General features: G+C 38.1%; 1 protein-coding gene across 2 annotated transcripts in view; it reads right to left on the bottom strand.

Annotated features, from left to right (window-relative positions):
* The window catches only part of LOC134812705 (POU domain, class 2, transcription factor 2-like), a 1,142,226-nt gene that overhangs the window by 28,704 nt on the left and 1,097,573 nt on the right, over positions 1-15,949 (bottom strand). The window contains exons 2-6 of one of the 2 annotated variants that reach the window (XM_063820233.1): positions 7,108-7,182; positions 2,840-2,902; positions 1,911-1,946; positions 1,728-1,766; positions 1,556-1,579 (exon numbers count right to left, since the gene is read on the bottom strand). In XM_063820233.1, the coding sequence (XP_063676303.1) occupies positions 1,556-1,579; positions 1,728-1,766; positions 1,911-1,946; positions 2,840-2,858 (118 nt within the window). In that variant the 5' untranslated portion in view covers positions 2,859-2,902; positions 7,108-7,182. Of the gene's footprint in view, positions 1-1,555; positions 1,580-1,727; positions 1,767-1,910; positions 1,947-2,839; positions 2,903-7,107; positions 7,190-15,949 lie in introns of those variants that run through there. The other variant, XM_063820232.1, reaches the window with a different exon arrangement.

Raw genomic sequence — 15,949 nt, 5'->3', positions numbered from 1 at the left:
CTACTGAGAAGAATGTTGCTGACTACTGAGAAGAATGTTACTATGCTGTAAACACAGCATGATAAAGACATTCAGATAGACAGTAAACCTGGATATGAGGCTCGTATTCTCGGGGTTGTGCAATCTATTAGCATTACAATAGTGTCAATGTAGATATGTACAGGGCGGCGCACCTTTGACTTGGCTACTAAGTGTTGACTTTGAGTAGGAGCTCAGCGGTCACATGGCAGTGGAGCCTAGTGTAAAACGTGGTATTGAAACATTATACGCCACGTGACACTATGCACCACGTGCAGGATTGTACACCCCTGAAACGGAACTTTAAATAAAATCATACCCATCTGAGAATATATCTGTACTACCGGGTACCACATGAAATATAATGCAACTTGGGCTCTTAATCTTGGTTTGAGTAGATCAAAGCGCAGTCCAGCATTTTTACAGAGAAAAGGGGATGCAAGCCGTGGCCGTGGATAGACCTGCCGTTCTTTTATAATGTTTGAGAGTTTATTTGATGGTTTACTGATGTATTTAATCAGAACAAAGGCGATATTACGACAATATCTTAAATACCCCCCGGCAGCAACATGCCAACATTTTGATAACGGGAACAAAATATAAACAGAGCATCGGAGAGGGAAGCTAAAATACCATTGCTACCTAGAGGCAGCATGATAACACAATAGTTTAAATAAACGGCGTTTCCTTTATACCTAAGGGGGCGGAACAAGTGGACAATTCTATGTTGTCAATACATTTACGCAATATAATGGGGCCAGATAGGGGGAATATCACAATATTGAGGGAGGTTCCCAATTAAGGGGAAGATGAATGGTTGCGTCATGGAATTAGATCGGGTTGCGTCATGGAATTAGGTCGGGAAATAACAATGGTCAATAATTTAGAGCTGCGAGTCGAATAAAGAGATTATCATGATGATAGACACGATGTGAATAGAAGGCAGAGATTCAAAAGCGTGCATCACAACAACACTTACATTTCTCAAGCAGATTTATGTAAAGCATTGTACTGTTGAATTACCAATGAAATGCACGACATATGAAACTTAAAACATTAAACTTAAAACATTACTTACAGTCTGAAACATTATCGGCACGACCGCTCTATTAAAACATAACATGAGATGTGGCGCGACAAAGAAAATTGATGATTATACTTCACCGACTGAGAGACTGACGGTTTTGAGATGGTATAATGGGTATAATACTTCATCTGAACCAAATAACTTCACATACGTGTTCAGTATGAGATCATCCATCTCCAAGACAGGATAATTGGCGGGTCAATTAAGCACAATGACCTCATCAGAGAACGACAATAACTTTATATACATATCAATCCACCATAACAATAACTTTTAAAACTCTTTCCTATCCGGCTTCTGTACAACATCTTCTTGTGTCGGTTTAGGAGGGGTAACAATATAGCTGTTTAGACCCGTTTAGGTCTAAATAGGCATTCATCCCCATTTGTATCACGCACGGAGAATAATGAACATGCTGTACAAAATAGTACAAAAATAACAAAAACTCACCACCACAAATAGCCTCAGAGTCAGCTGAAAATAGAACTAGGTAACAGAAGAACTTGCATTCCGGCAACCTTATCTCTTTGTTGTAAATTTCGTTATTTAATAAACTAAGATATCAATGCAAATAAATAGTATAAATGATCCCTAACAGTACTGATAACACAGTGCGACTTACAATTTGAGGATGTCGTGCTCTCGACAGATCCGAATCCAGCTGAAATATAGTAGGTAGTGAGCAATAACTATATGGAGAATGTTTGACAAAGAAATTTTCAAGTCAAGAAGCTTATCGTGTGCAATATCTTGCTGTGAGAGTAGGATCTAATGTAACAACTAAGATAATATTTTCACTCTTTACCTTCATTGCGATTCCCAGTGACACAGTTGTTTTGTTCTGAAGTATTAAGGGATTTAATTTCACATTTAACCCGTTTCATAATCTTGGTTAATTATGAATGATCTCTAATGTGCTAGGATGGCATTAGGTTTCTGGATTTCCCAGTTTTACTAAGCGTGACTAGCTAAATAATGCGAACGAATTGCAAAAAGCGCGCATTGCGCGCAAATATACTCGGAAATTGCAATGAACTTGATTGCGCCAGCATAACACTGAAAGCTGCGCGCGTTCCGTTTCAGTATCACAATCATACTTAATGAATATTTATTATGTCGCCTAAGCAAAGTTACAGCCTTTCCAGTACATGCTGTACACCGATTGTTCAATCAACTAGGTACTAAAAGTATGTATTGATGGTTTAGCATCTCTCATTAGGATTGCATAAGGATTGCATTAACATCCTCCTTGCAAATTATGAGCAAAACTACTGCTAGTTACGTTTTGGCTGAATGCCAAATTAAGGCATTTCCTAGTGGTTTCAATGGTAAGGCTCAACAACAGTACCTGACTCTAAGCACTTCATTCTATTGGGCAGTACGGATAATTTATGTGCTGCTCACATTTGGCTAGATAAGTTATGAGAACAGTCGTAACCCTACCACTTCGCTGCCAAATCATACAAATTAATAACATTGAGCGAGATATTTCTAATCAAATCGACTCTGTTACTAGTGGGGAGGTAAGCCAGATCTATCTAGACACGTGGTCAATGCATCGATCTGATTGGTAAATGGGTGTCACGTGTCAGAGGAACGTGGCTCACTTCCCCACAAGAAGCTAAGTTTATTGATTTGACCAACTGGTAATCTAACATATTAACAGATTAAAAAAGCAACTACTTATTTACTTACTTTATGCAATAATTTATCATAGTTTAAAGAATAACTTACGGTTATCATTCTCCATCATTATTTCTTCCTTTTCAGTTTGCTGCCGTCAACTTTTCACTCCATCTGAAACGTCATTAAAATTATAACCGATCGACTTTTGATATCGGAGCTTCTCAAATTGTACCATGGTATCTACAGATCATGGTATCTACATAGAATGTGATCGGTAATAAGTTGGCAATGGCAATAAAGATCCCGAGAAAAAAGTTGGTGAGAGTTCAAATACCCATCATTTTTCTGTCAAGTGCAGTGCAGTGGAAGTTATTATTTGGGTAATAACAGTTCACAATTTACGGTGTCGCAACTGTTTGCATTGAGGGTATTTACTTACAAAACGGATAACACAGAAGACTCACTCACTAAAATGTGTGTAGATCACTACTCCATTTAAACTGTTAGGTAATTCAAACAATTTCTAATATTCACTCTCATAACTCATAATACTCAATTTGGTAGTACAAAGTGCTGCAACCTTGCCCCCAAAAGGCATAATATGAGAGAGCCGTCATATAAAAATGACAATATATCCAAATATTTCTTCTTTGTTCAAATGGGGCGACATATTCCTTTATTGTAAATTTCTCATAGAAAGAAAAGTATATTATGAAGAATCGGATTGTAGTGCATGTTATATGGGCTCCATTTTAGATTTCGCAGAAAATGAATTTCGCTGTATTCGTTGTGATTGAAAGTAGAGCCCGCAAATTAATATATGTGCGATACGAGATATGCTGGGGCATTGTTAGCTAATAGGAATACTTTACCAAGTAGAGCAGAAATATGTCGCAATATAGAAGTAAGGTATACAAATAAACTCAATATATGATATATCTCACTCGTGTAATGTTTCAAACATTTTACACATTTTACACATTTTAGTGAGAGTACAAATGTTTAAAGCGTTAACGTGTCCTAATGAGAACATGTATGTATTCAGTAAACCTGTAAAGTCACTTCCTCTTTAACCTAAACACAAATAAATTATCAAGTTAGAACAAGATATGTTTTGTTGGATGTACATTGGGAGAGGGGGTCAGTGCAGTGGTAGATGAAATAAGCTTCTTTTGATTGGTCGGCGTCGACAGTAAGCCTTCCTTACGGTGGCTTTCACAACTCCTGCTGCTGGAGAGAGAGACTCCCAAATTATATACCATAAATATATTGAACATAGATATCAACAACAGACTCCGAGAGTCTTGAAGTTCTGTTACCACCGCCCCTGGTGCAACCCCGCCGGATTAACGACAGAGAGACAGGGACTTCCAGGGGAGGTCATGGCCAGCAACGTGCAACTCGTAGGAGTATGCAATGTTCCTGTAACGTCACTGTAGACTGCTCCTCTTTCCTTTTTTTTGAGTGGCCAATCCAAAACCAAATCCTAGGGTTACACGAGACATGGTAGCCTGTGAGCGTGTAGACCGCTCCTCTATCGTTGTTTTGAGTGTCCGATCCAAATCCAAATGCTAGGGTACACGAGACGCGGAAGCCTGTGAGCGTGTTAGAGTCTGTTAAGTGTTAAGAGTCCTAGGGTTACACGAGACGTGGTAGCCTGTGCATGTGAGCTTTTTAAATCCTGGGGTTACACTAGACGTGGCTTGGTAGCCTGTGAACGTGTCAAATCCTGGATTAACACGAGACATGGTAGCCTGTGAGCGTGTCAAATCCTGGATTTACACGAGACATGGTAGCCTGTGAGCGTGTAGACCTCTCCTCTATCGTTGTTTTGAATGTCCGATTTAAAACCAAACCCTGGGGTTACACGAGATGTGGGAGCCTGTGAGCGTGTTAGTTTCCTGCGGAAGGTGTTATTTGCCTGTGGGAAAAGCGGTTATGCTGCGGTTCTAAGGTTAGTAGAGGCTATTAGAGCCTTTCCTTTGTTGTAGAGATGGCTAGTCCCTTCCTTTGCATAGGTTAGAAACACCCATGCACCTCCCGTTCGAGCCACCCACCCCACACCGCGTGGAGGTTCGGTGGGGTTTTCGTGGGGCAGATGAAATAAGCATCATGAGTGTTGGGAAGGGACAATGTAAATTGTAAAGTATCCCTATTCCTGGGACAGACGTGATGTTGGCAATGTTATTGTTCAAAAACCGCACTTCTCATGTACATTTTACAATGACACTTGTAAGCACGCAATATTATACTAATAGTACAGAGGCTTATTTTACTAGTGCATAGTAGTCTCACAGCCAAATACGGAGTAAGCTGAGTAGAAATAAAAGTTAATAATTTAGAGCAGCTGAAATATCAGGTATCGAGATGATGATGCAGATTTGATAAAGTGCGATCAATTATTGCAGTTATTTCACGAGGCACAGCCGAGTGCAATAACTGGTGTAATCGTATTATAACTGCATATGCAGTTAGATTCGTGTATAACTACACGCTTCTGGTATTATTATATAATAGGTGCGATTAGTTTATAATTGCACGGACTGTGTTGTTAGTTGCTCTAAAATCAGTAAGATTATAAATTAATCGCACTGTTTGAGAGTACTGAGCAAGAACAGCGCACTTCAACCCTCCACTTCAACCCGAAACCTCTTCCGAGAAACGAAGTGACGTCATCCGCCGACTCTCTCTCTCGGTTGATTTGTACAATCTAGTAACTCCACAAAAATGTCTGATAACCACCTCAATGGAGGGTCAAATACAGATAAGAAAAGTAAACATAGGATAACCGTCCGATGCTAATTGCTCCTGTTATGCGATTGGTCGGATCTGAGTCACGTGACATAACTCATCGATTGCGATTGGCCGCTAGGACGGGATGGACCAAGAATCGGCCCGTCCCTATTATCTGCAGTTGTGATGATTGTTTGAACGTTTTGCTTGCCTGCTGTGGATTTTCAGACCACCCGTTAAATCACCTCTGAAAGCTATTAATATATCACAGTATCTTTCAGAAAATCAGTGCGATTAGTTTTGTAATCGCACCGAATATGTTTTCGGTTACTCTCAAAACAGTGCAATTAGTTTTGTAATCGCACTCCATGAAAAAAACCGGTGCAATAATGAAAATAATAAGTGGCCGTCAAATAGGTCAAAAGTGGAGTTATATCTTGAAATGTTCATAGTTGTTTCTTGACCAATATCTGTCCAACAAAAAGCCTGGTCCCTCAGCTCCATGGTTTGCTCAAATGAATTATTTTATTTAGTGTTGAAAAGTCTTAAATGTATATAGCCTCGCTAATGCATGACTGGAAGCAAAGATAAGAATCTGTCCCGACTTAAATGCCACCAAATATTCTACAGAACTTAAATTTGATTTAGTGTTGGGAAAACTGGGTCTAAGGCCCAGCATAACGTCCTACTGTCGGCTGAGTGTAATCATTAATACTTACTGCTTATTGTGGACATTGTACTTTTTCCCCCAAATCCAAATTTCTCTTTGTCTTTAGGAGTAGTCTCATTTGATCAAAAGTTGAAAAATAAAGTTGCATGTACTATTCTAAAGATATAATAGTTCTAATTTCTGTAGACTTATACCAATCATTTGTTAGACTTCTGTAGAACATTTTTTTAAATAGCACGTTTTATTCCAAACACAGTAACCAGTCAAATAGCTTTTTAATGATCATTACGTGGATAGATGGTGGATAAAGACTGTTTTGTTAAAGACTGAGAGTTATTTAGTTGTAAATTGTAATTTTAGGGCATAGCTTGCGCTAGATTGGTTAGAGAAAACAATCGTATTTAGTATCCGTTTATTCATTTTAATAAGAGGTTAAATCACGTTTTTATTTAGGCAGGGACTATGAGGCAGAGCAAGTTTTGCCTGCACTGACGGCAATGCTGGATGATAGAATGATTGACCAAAACACTCAGAATTAGCATTGGCCTAGAAATACCTCAGGCAATAAAACTATATTATGAAACGATTATTATAATTATAGAGCTTTGAAAAATGATTGGCATCAAGACCTAATATATTAAATTATCATTAATTTGATATATTATATTAATATTATTGGCGATAATTATTATCTAAAATTATCCATTTTAGTGGGTTTTTGAGATAAAACTCCAGTATTACAGAATGAGAATACATCCGAGTGAAGAAATATGCCAGCATGGAATTATTCCTAATTTGAATTAATTGCCCTTAGGCCTAAAACGTACTTATAATAGTTTCATTGATATTTCAGTTTGAAACCTCAAGTTGAAAGAAATGAAAAACATTTTTCCATACTGCAATTGTCATAGAATTTGCGTGACCAAACAGAATTGAAATGATAATTATATTCTTAAATAAGAATTGAACTCACCCAATCCGGATCGCAGGGGATTTTGTGTTGTCTCACTGACAGGAGCTGTTGTCCAATTACTGAACTATTATTGAGCTAAAATAGAGGAATTTGTTAGTGCAAATCTACATTTAACAATGAAAAAATATACAGTAAGCGGGTATTGGTAATAGAGGGAATGTGCTGTTAATTTGAACTATATCACTTGACAGAAACCGTTTTGTGTAGTAATTCATTTGCATGCCCAAATATTTCTATAGAAAACAACAAATTTGTATTTCAATTAATAGCAATTAAATTTTATCTGAATTTAGACATAAAAATTGTTCCACTATTGAGGAATGTATGGTGACTTAGACTACTGAGTAGTTAAGCAATAATAGTTAATAGTTAAGGGGGCCGGGGGGGGGGGTCTTCATCAAAATTATCTCGAAATTGACTTTATAGTTGTTTCTGATTATAGAGGGGAGTGATATCTATCAGCTGTTTTTGGTCCCATGGAAAAATATTGTTCTTAGCCGAAATTATTGCCGGTCAAAGGTCAGCGCTTATGTGTAATTGTATTGCGCGAGCGATTTTGAATCGCGCGCCCTGAAAATCGAGTCTAAAAATCTATCTTCTCCTACATTTTTTGAGCAATCACCCTGAAACTTTCAGGATATATATGTTCTAAGGACCATTTAGAAGGGATTGTCAGGCCAGAATTTTGAGATAGGCCTTAGAACATTTTTTATTCGATTTTGACGATTTTTTCAGGTCCAAGATTTTCAAAATCGAATAAAAAATGTTCTAAGGCCTATCTCAAAATTCTGGCCCGACAATTTCTTCTAAATGGTCCTTAGAACATATCTTGAAAGTTTCAGGGTGATTGCTAAAACAATGTAGGAGAAGATAGATTTTTAGACTCGATTTTCAGGGCGCGCGATTCAAAATTGCTCGCGCAATACAATTACACATAAGCGCTGACCTTTGACCGGCAATAATTTCGGCTAAGAACAATATTTTTCCATGGGACCAAAAACAGCTGATAGATATCACTCCCCTCTATCAGAAACAACTATAAAGTCAATTTCGAGAGAATTTTGATGAAGACCAACCCCCCCCCCGGCGCGGCCCCCTTAATAGTTAATAGTTAATATTAGTTAATAGTTAATAGTTAATAGTTAATAGTTAATAGTTAATAGTACTATGTTTACAGTATGCTCTGAAGGGGTATCCTAGGAAGTTTCTTGAACTTTTAACAGGTACATACCTCTCATTTAACCCTCAATTAAGTTTCCTATCATTCTGAGTAGTTAAGCAGATTAAGATTGGTAAACATGCTCTTGAATTTTATCTATAGAAACTAGAATTTAAGCACGGTAAAAGGGATAAGCAGGCTGATCTTAGAGAGCAGACCGTAAGGAATACGCATTACGCACAAACTACATCGCGCAAAATAACTTTGCGCAGGTAGAAACGTGGGCACGGCGATAACTGGGGGCGAGGGCACGTACGCACGGTCGCAAGCTACCATATACACACCAAGAAAAGTTGCTATATAGAATTCAATACAGCTAAAAGAAATCTTGATGAGCAATCTTTTTTAATCGAAAATAGACTTTACCTCAACGGCCTACCTCTCTCAAAGGTGCAGGAAACGAAATTCCTGGGAGTAATTGTCGACAAAGGCCTAACTTTCAATCCCTATAGAGACAAACTAGTTAGAAAACTCTCGTCCTGTTCTGGGAGGCTGTACATGATTAAGGATAAAATTCCATCATCAATCCATAAGGACCTGTACCACACACTGTTTGAAAGTCACCTATCTTATGGTATTACCGTTTGGGGAGGTGCAAGTAATAATAAACTTCAACCACTATTTGTAGCCCAGAAAAAGTGTGTTCGTATCATGTTTGGTGACAAAAAAGCATACCTTGATAAAGTTATGACCCCAGTGACATAAATTTAAAAAGGGACTAGGAATCCAGTCTGGAAAGAAAAAACGGCTACCATATATTTTTAAAACGACTACCATAAATTTTTCGGCCGCTCCGCGGCCGGATAACGATTTCATTTTACTTTGCTAGTTATATTACAGAGGTTTAGTTATTCATTAGTATAGTTATTAATTCATTAGTATAGTTATTCATAATTGCCAAAAGATTGTGAAAGATTTCCTTTCCGGGTCTCGAACTCGCGATCTGCCAATATAGTACCGACGGATTTACCAACTAGGCCACGATTCCATGTACGCTAATGTAATATTTACATATAGGTCTTCGCGCGTTCCTGCAACTACCATACTACCATACTACCAAACAGTCCATACTACCAGGCCATACTGGTAGTAGGAAAATCTTGGATCCTGACAGGAATATCTTGGATTATTTGGTAACGCGCAAGTTAAGCGCAAGAACTAGGAATCTGCAGGAATCTGGCATTTGCGCTCGATTTGAACATCTTCTCGGATAAATATAGAATTAAAGTACAGTGCGCGGCGTTACAGTGTGTAACAACCGAGAGCGACTATTTTAAAGTTGATTTAATAATTTTGTTGACAAAAATTAGTCGGCGTGGCTATGGAAATTAATATGGCTAGGAATTAGATTCTTAGATTCATCACTTTATGTCACTGGGGTTATGATATGTGCTAGAACTAGACCTATCAGTGAACAGAAACTTACGAGCAAATTCTTTGAGAGAGAGCACACCAAGCCAATTTATGCCCGTCAATCACTCATGACATTGCATAATTTATACGCGTATCACTGCTGCAATGAACTTTTTAAAGTCTTTAAATATTGAACACCAATTGCACTATTTGAACTTTTCTGTTTGTCTAAAAGACCCGGCAAAGAAACTCTTCTTATAACAACCATGCCCTCAAACAGTTTTGTTTACCAATCTAGTTGCCTTTGGAATTCATTCCGTCAGATGTTGGCACTGAACGACCTTGAAATCACTCATGGTGTATTCAAATCAAAGGTAAAAAAGTTTTTCTCTCGTCCCAGGGTAAAGGTGACAAGAATACCTGGGCCCCTTTGGCAAACTTTCTGAACTCAGGCAGCTTGAACGACTAAATTTGAAAAAGTAAAATTTCTTGTTTGAATGAACTATTAGAACCTAAAGAAGCTGATCTGCATGTCTCTGCTACTAAAATGTTTAAGGGGGCCGGGGGGGGGGTCTTCATCAAAATTCTCTCGAAATTGAAGTTTTGTAGTTGTTTCTGATGAAGGGGAGTGATATCTATCAGCTGTTTTTAGTCCCATGGAAAAATACTGTTCCTAGCCGAAATTATTGCCGGTCAAAGGTCAGCGCTTATGTGTAATTGTATTGCGCGAGCGATTTTCAATCGCGCGCCCTGAAAATCGAGTCTAAAAATCTATCTTCTCCTACATTTTTTGAGCAATCACCCTGAAACTTTCAGGATATGTTCTAAGGACCATTTAGAAGAGATTGTCGGGCCAGAATTTTGAGATAGGCCTTAGAACATTTTTTATTCGATTTTGAAAATCTTGGACCTCGTATTTTGACGATTTTTTCAGGTCCAAGATTTTCAAAATCGAATAAAAAAATGTCTAAGGCCTATCTCAAAATTCTGGCCCGACAATCTCTTCTAAATGGTCCTTAGAACATATCCTGAAAGTTTCAGAGTGATTGCTCAAAAAATGTAGGAGAAGATAGATTTTTAGACTCGATTTTCAGGGCGCGCGATTGAAAATTGCTCGCGCAATACAATTACACATAAGCGCTGACCTTTGACCGGCAATAATTTCGGCTAGGAACAATATTTTTCCATGGGACCAAAAACAGCTGATAGACATCAATCCCCTCCATCAGAAACAACTACAAAGTCAATTTCGAGAGAATTTTGATGAAGACCCCCCCGGCCCCCTTAATGAGCCCTATCACTCATCACCGTCTTATTTCGCCTCTATCTTCCACACTCAACCACCACTTAAGCGTTTATCTATGACACACCCCACAACACTTACCATCATCCTTGATTACACATCTTGATTCCACTGGCATCCTCCCACAGGACTGCCATACCCCAGAGGTAGGCAAAGCATTCATATGCTATCCTCTCGTGGGCCAACCAGGCCCAGCCTCTCTAAAAAAAAAAAAAAAAAATCACTCATCACTTAACAGTTTAATCTTCAAAGTGAGTTGTACAATCTAGGTTGTTTTAAGTAGCTGTTGATAGTGTAAAACAGGAGTGACCTGATCGTTTTCATAACTTCGATTTACAATTTGTACCATAATAAAACTAGCACTGCCATGGGGTTCAAAAAGGGTCATTGTAAGCCTTCAGCGTAATGGTCCTAAGTCTCTGCCCCATGCGGTGCCTGTCAGCATCAGCTAACAGAATAGCCCTAACATAACGATCACGCCACAAATTAGGTCCCCATAATGATTTAATATTGTTGAATAAAGAGATTTGAATATAATATTTGTTTTATTCTGAATATTTGTTTTATTCTGATACAAAAAAAACCTTGTTCGCTAACCCTTGTCCTTGACTCTTTTGTGCCTTCGGCACTTTGAGTCATGGATCGGGAAAAAATTATGACATAAAATCATCACCAATGTCTACAAAGTATCATCGCACTACATGGAAAAATATACAGTAACTATTTCTCCATCAAATTTAAAGGTAATAATTTATCAAATATTAATCATGAATAACAACAACATTAAACATTTATTCATACTTTCCAGTGGAGTAAAGATTTGCTACATAAGGATGAAACCAAAGATAATTATTGTGTTTTTTCTTATTACTGACATAATTGGTACCTTCAATTCTTGTTAAAACTTCTTTCGAAACATTCCAAAAATGAAAGTCATTTAGTAAAACAAAGTATTTTAGTAAAACAAAGTATTTTATTTATTAGCAGTGCAATCAATTCATATGATATAATTATAAGAATATAATAGTATGTCACACCTATTTAACTGTTACGTTCGAGTAGTCGTGCCATGGCTAAATTTAACTAGGACCAGTGGTGTCGATTAACATTTTAAAAGGTGATTCTAAGTGACACAAATGGAAAATTTTAAGAAAAGACGGATCAAAACACAGATCCAAGGACAAGGAGACCCCACTGCAGGACCATACATGCTATTGGCTTGTGCATGGCCCAAAAGGTTCCAGCTGTCCAGGAAACTGTACGTAGCTGGTCAACTAGTTTTGAATTCAGACTAGGCTTGATGAGTTCTGGGGTTTCTAGAGTAAGATTTGATGGTGCCAGGTTTGTTCAGGCGGACATGGAAATTATGCGAGGAATATATAGGTATATAAAAATCATATCAATATAAAAATAGATCCAAAAATAGATCCAAAGATTCACACGGCAGTCAGGGAACTTCCAGACAGGATGCTTTTGAAACAGGTATAATTAGCGCTTTTGTAATTAGTTGTATGCAAGGGATGGGATGCTGATTGACTAAGCTGGTTCAATGCCCCAGCTATTTAGGGGGAGCCACTCAATTTCACGCCCAGGTGTTGTCAATTGCTGGGTTTCAAGTAAGAGCTTTTTGATACGGCTCTTGATAATTGAGATGGGGGAGGAAAGGTCGGAAAATTTACTAGAGCCAGGGACCATGACATTGTTTTCATTAGGAGTGCATTTGTCGAATATTTTATCAACCAAACTGTTCCATATAGTCGTACCTTTGAAGACAAAATTGTGTTTAGAAATTTCAAGTTTGTGTCGGGGGACCCGCATAGTTTGGCTACATGCTCTGGAACTTGTTTGGAATAAACTTGTCAGAGAGATAGGTTGATGCAGTTTCAAGATTTTAAACAGTTCAGTGGATATATGTTGGGTGTACAGGTTGTGGATTGACATGATTTTCTCGGTATTGAATATTGGCTTAGTGTTTTCCAAAGCAAAGCTCCTTTTTGCGATGTGTTCACTGTATGGTCTTGCACGTGCACATGTTTCATAATACTCTGCCCGGTCAAAGCTTGGTTTGCTTCCAAATAGAAGGCGTACACATCTTTTTTGGATGGAGAACAGTTTAGATAGTCTATAAGGTGTGACACCACCCCAGCTACTGATACAGTAGCTCATATGAGACTTGAATAAGGAGTCATACAGCTTATGGTACTCTGTTTCTGGAATAAACTTCATAATACGTTTAATTATAGCTATACTTGTAGTTAGTTTACTTTTTATGTTATCTAGTTGGGGTTCCCAGGATAGTTCATGGTCTATGATAACACCAAGGAATCTCACTTTATCTACTCGTGTAAGCGTGTTGCCTGATAACGTGAGTGAGTTCTCAGAGCCATATTCACGAGCACGTGCACAGGACGAGTACCGGCCAGGTCTGAATAACATGTAGACCGATTTGCTTTGGTTAATGTGCAGCAAGTTAGATTCCATATAGTCATTTACAGATTCAAGTACTTTATTAGCATTCAAATAGGCTTCTTGTTCAGTTTTTCCAGCAACAAATATGTTCGTGTCATCTGCAAACAGTATGAAGTGTCCAAGTTTGCTAGAGTTGGTAATGTCATTAATGTAGAGTAAGAAGAGGAGAGGGCCTAGAACTGATCCCTGTGGTACCCCATATTCAATTTTGCAGTGATCAGAGTGTGTATTTTGGAAATCAACATACTGCTGTCGGTTACACAAATAGCTTTCAATTAGGTCAAGACAGGGCCCTCTTATGCAGCATAGTGTTCAAGTTTGACAAGTAATTTTCTGTGGTCGATTGTGTCAAACGCTTTGCTTAAGTCAATGAATATGCCAATTACATGATTCTTACTTTCTAGGTTTTTAAGAATGTGGTCAATGGAGTAATTGATGGCATGTGCCGTTGAGTGGTTGGATCTGAATCCAAACTGTTTATCGTATATGACCATATGTGAAGTAAAGAAGCTATATAGTCGGCAGTAAATTACTTTTTCAAATATCTTACCAAAGATAGGTAGAATGGATATAGGCCTGTAGTTATCAAACAGCTGTGGGTCTCCTTTCTTAAATACGGGGGTGACCTTACCTATTTTGAGAATATTTGGAAATAGACCCAGCTTCATGAATGAGTTTAGGAAACCAGCTAGGTGTTTAGAGATTGTAGTGCAACATTTCTTAAGAACAGCTATTGATATGTCACTAGCCTTGTCACCCTGGAAGGTTTTAACAATTTTTTCGATTTCCTCAGAATCACAGGGGTTTAAGAACATACTGTTGGTAACTCTTTTGTTAAAGTAGTTCTTATAATTAAGGGGCCTCTGGCAAGCTGTGTCACGACTTATTGGTTTGGAGGAGCAGAGCTTCGCATTAAGTTTACCTGCAATGGAAGAGAAGAACATGTTAAAGCCATTCGATATGACACGCTTGTCTTTTACTAAACTACCATCTATTTTGAACGAGGCCTTTATTCCAGTTTTTGTTTTTCCCCTCAGTTCATTGATCAGTGCCCATGTTTGCTTCATATTACCTGAGACTTTTGAGAATTTTCTGCAATAGTACAATTTCTTGGCAGATCTGATAATGTATTTTAACTGTCGACGGAATTTACTATAGGTTAAGTATAGATCAGAGTCTCCAAGAGGGTTGGGTTCCTTAATTGTACTCTTCCACTGCTTGTAAAGATATTCTTTCTTTTTCACTGATGCAATGATCCCTGGTGTGATCCAAGGGTTTGCAATCATATTTCTTTTTGACTTTTTGAACGATTCAGATTCAATTAAAAAGTTTTCTTCGATCAAAAGTTTTATCTTATTTGCAAAAATTTCAAAGTTTTCTACGTTGTAGCACACCTGCCCACAAAAATTTGTTTGAATATCTTCTAAGAACTTGGTCATATTAGATTCACAGTAGTCGTATTTTGGTTTACAAGGGTCAAGTTCTGGTTCTTCAGGCATGCTACATTCGAGAATACAGAAAATTGGAGAGTGATGCGAAACCCTGGTATCCAGTAGTCCAGCTGACACAATATTGTCAGTGGAGTTTGTCAGAATATTGTCAATAAGCGATGGGACACAGCCTGGTTTATGGTGCGTTGCCAGTGATATAAGTGGGATGAAGTTATTTCCATATAAAATGTTTTCAAAGCTGGCAGAGCCTTTATTAAATAGATTAAAGTTGAAATCTCCAAGCAGGATAACGTTCCTATCAGGAACCTGATTAAGAAGGCTCTCAAATTCGTGTAGGGCATCTTTGTCAGATCCACCAGGTGGTCTGTATAGGACGCCAACTGTTTGGGGCCTGCCAACATTTGTTATGGAGACAAACACTGATTCAAGGTTAGGGGTACACATACATAGTTTGTCAATACGGGTGTAAGTAAGTGACTCATTGATGTAAATTCCCACTCCACTACCTTTAGATTTGTCACGTAATTTATTGGTGTATTCAGAGAGATAACCGGGTATCCTATACAGGTCTTTGAGGTTTGCATCAATATTTGTCTCAGCCAAGCCAATAAACGAGAGTGGATGACTGTACTGTGAGATTTCTGTGACAAATGTATCAAAATTTGCAGCATTTCCATCAATATTGTTAAAAATACCAGTAAGGTTCTGCCCATTTCTATGATACAGCTTTATGAGGTTCTTAAAGCTTTTATGATCATAATTTTTACAGCTTTTATGGATTTCATTGATTTCAGAAACATCTTCAATTTCATCAAGGTGGACTGGGTCATGTTTGTCACGTATAAGTGCAGAAGCAAATGGGCAGTACCGTTGTGGTAAGCTGGCGATGCAGATGTAGCATTGCCAGCTATCATTGGTGTGGGTGTATTGGAAGAGATTTTTGGCACATTTAGAGTGAGTAACTGTTCCACAGGAGCTACAGTTCAAAATTTTGTGGTGTGTTGAGATAAATTTATTGCATCCCTTGCAAACATTCTTAGTAATTTG

This window comes from Bolinopsis microptera, chromosome 3 (genome assembly GCF_026151205.1).
Source record: "Bolinopsis microptera isolate Bmic1 chromosome 3, MBARI_Bmic_1.0, whole genome shotgun sequence".
Classification (NCBI taxonomy): domain Eukaryota; kingdom Metazoa; phylum Ctenophora; class Tentaculata; order Lobata; family Bolinopsidae; genus Bolinopsis; species Bolinopsis microptera.
The sequence above is the reverse complement of the archived record's forward strand: the minus strand, read 5'-3'. Positions and strand labels throughout refer to the sequence as shown.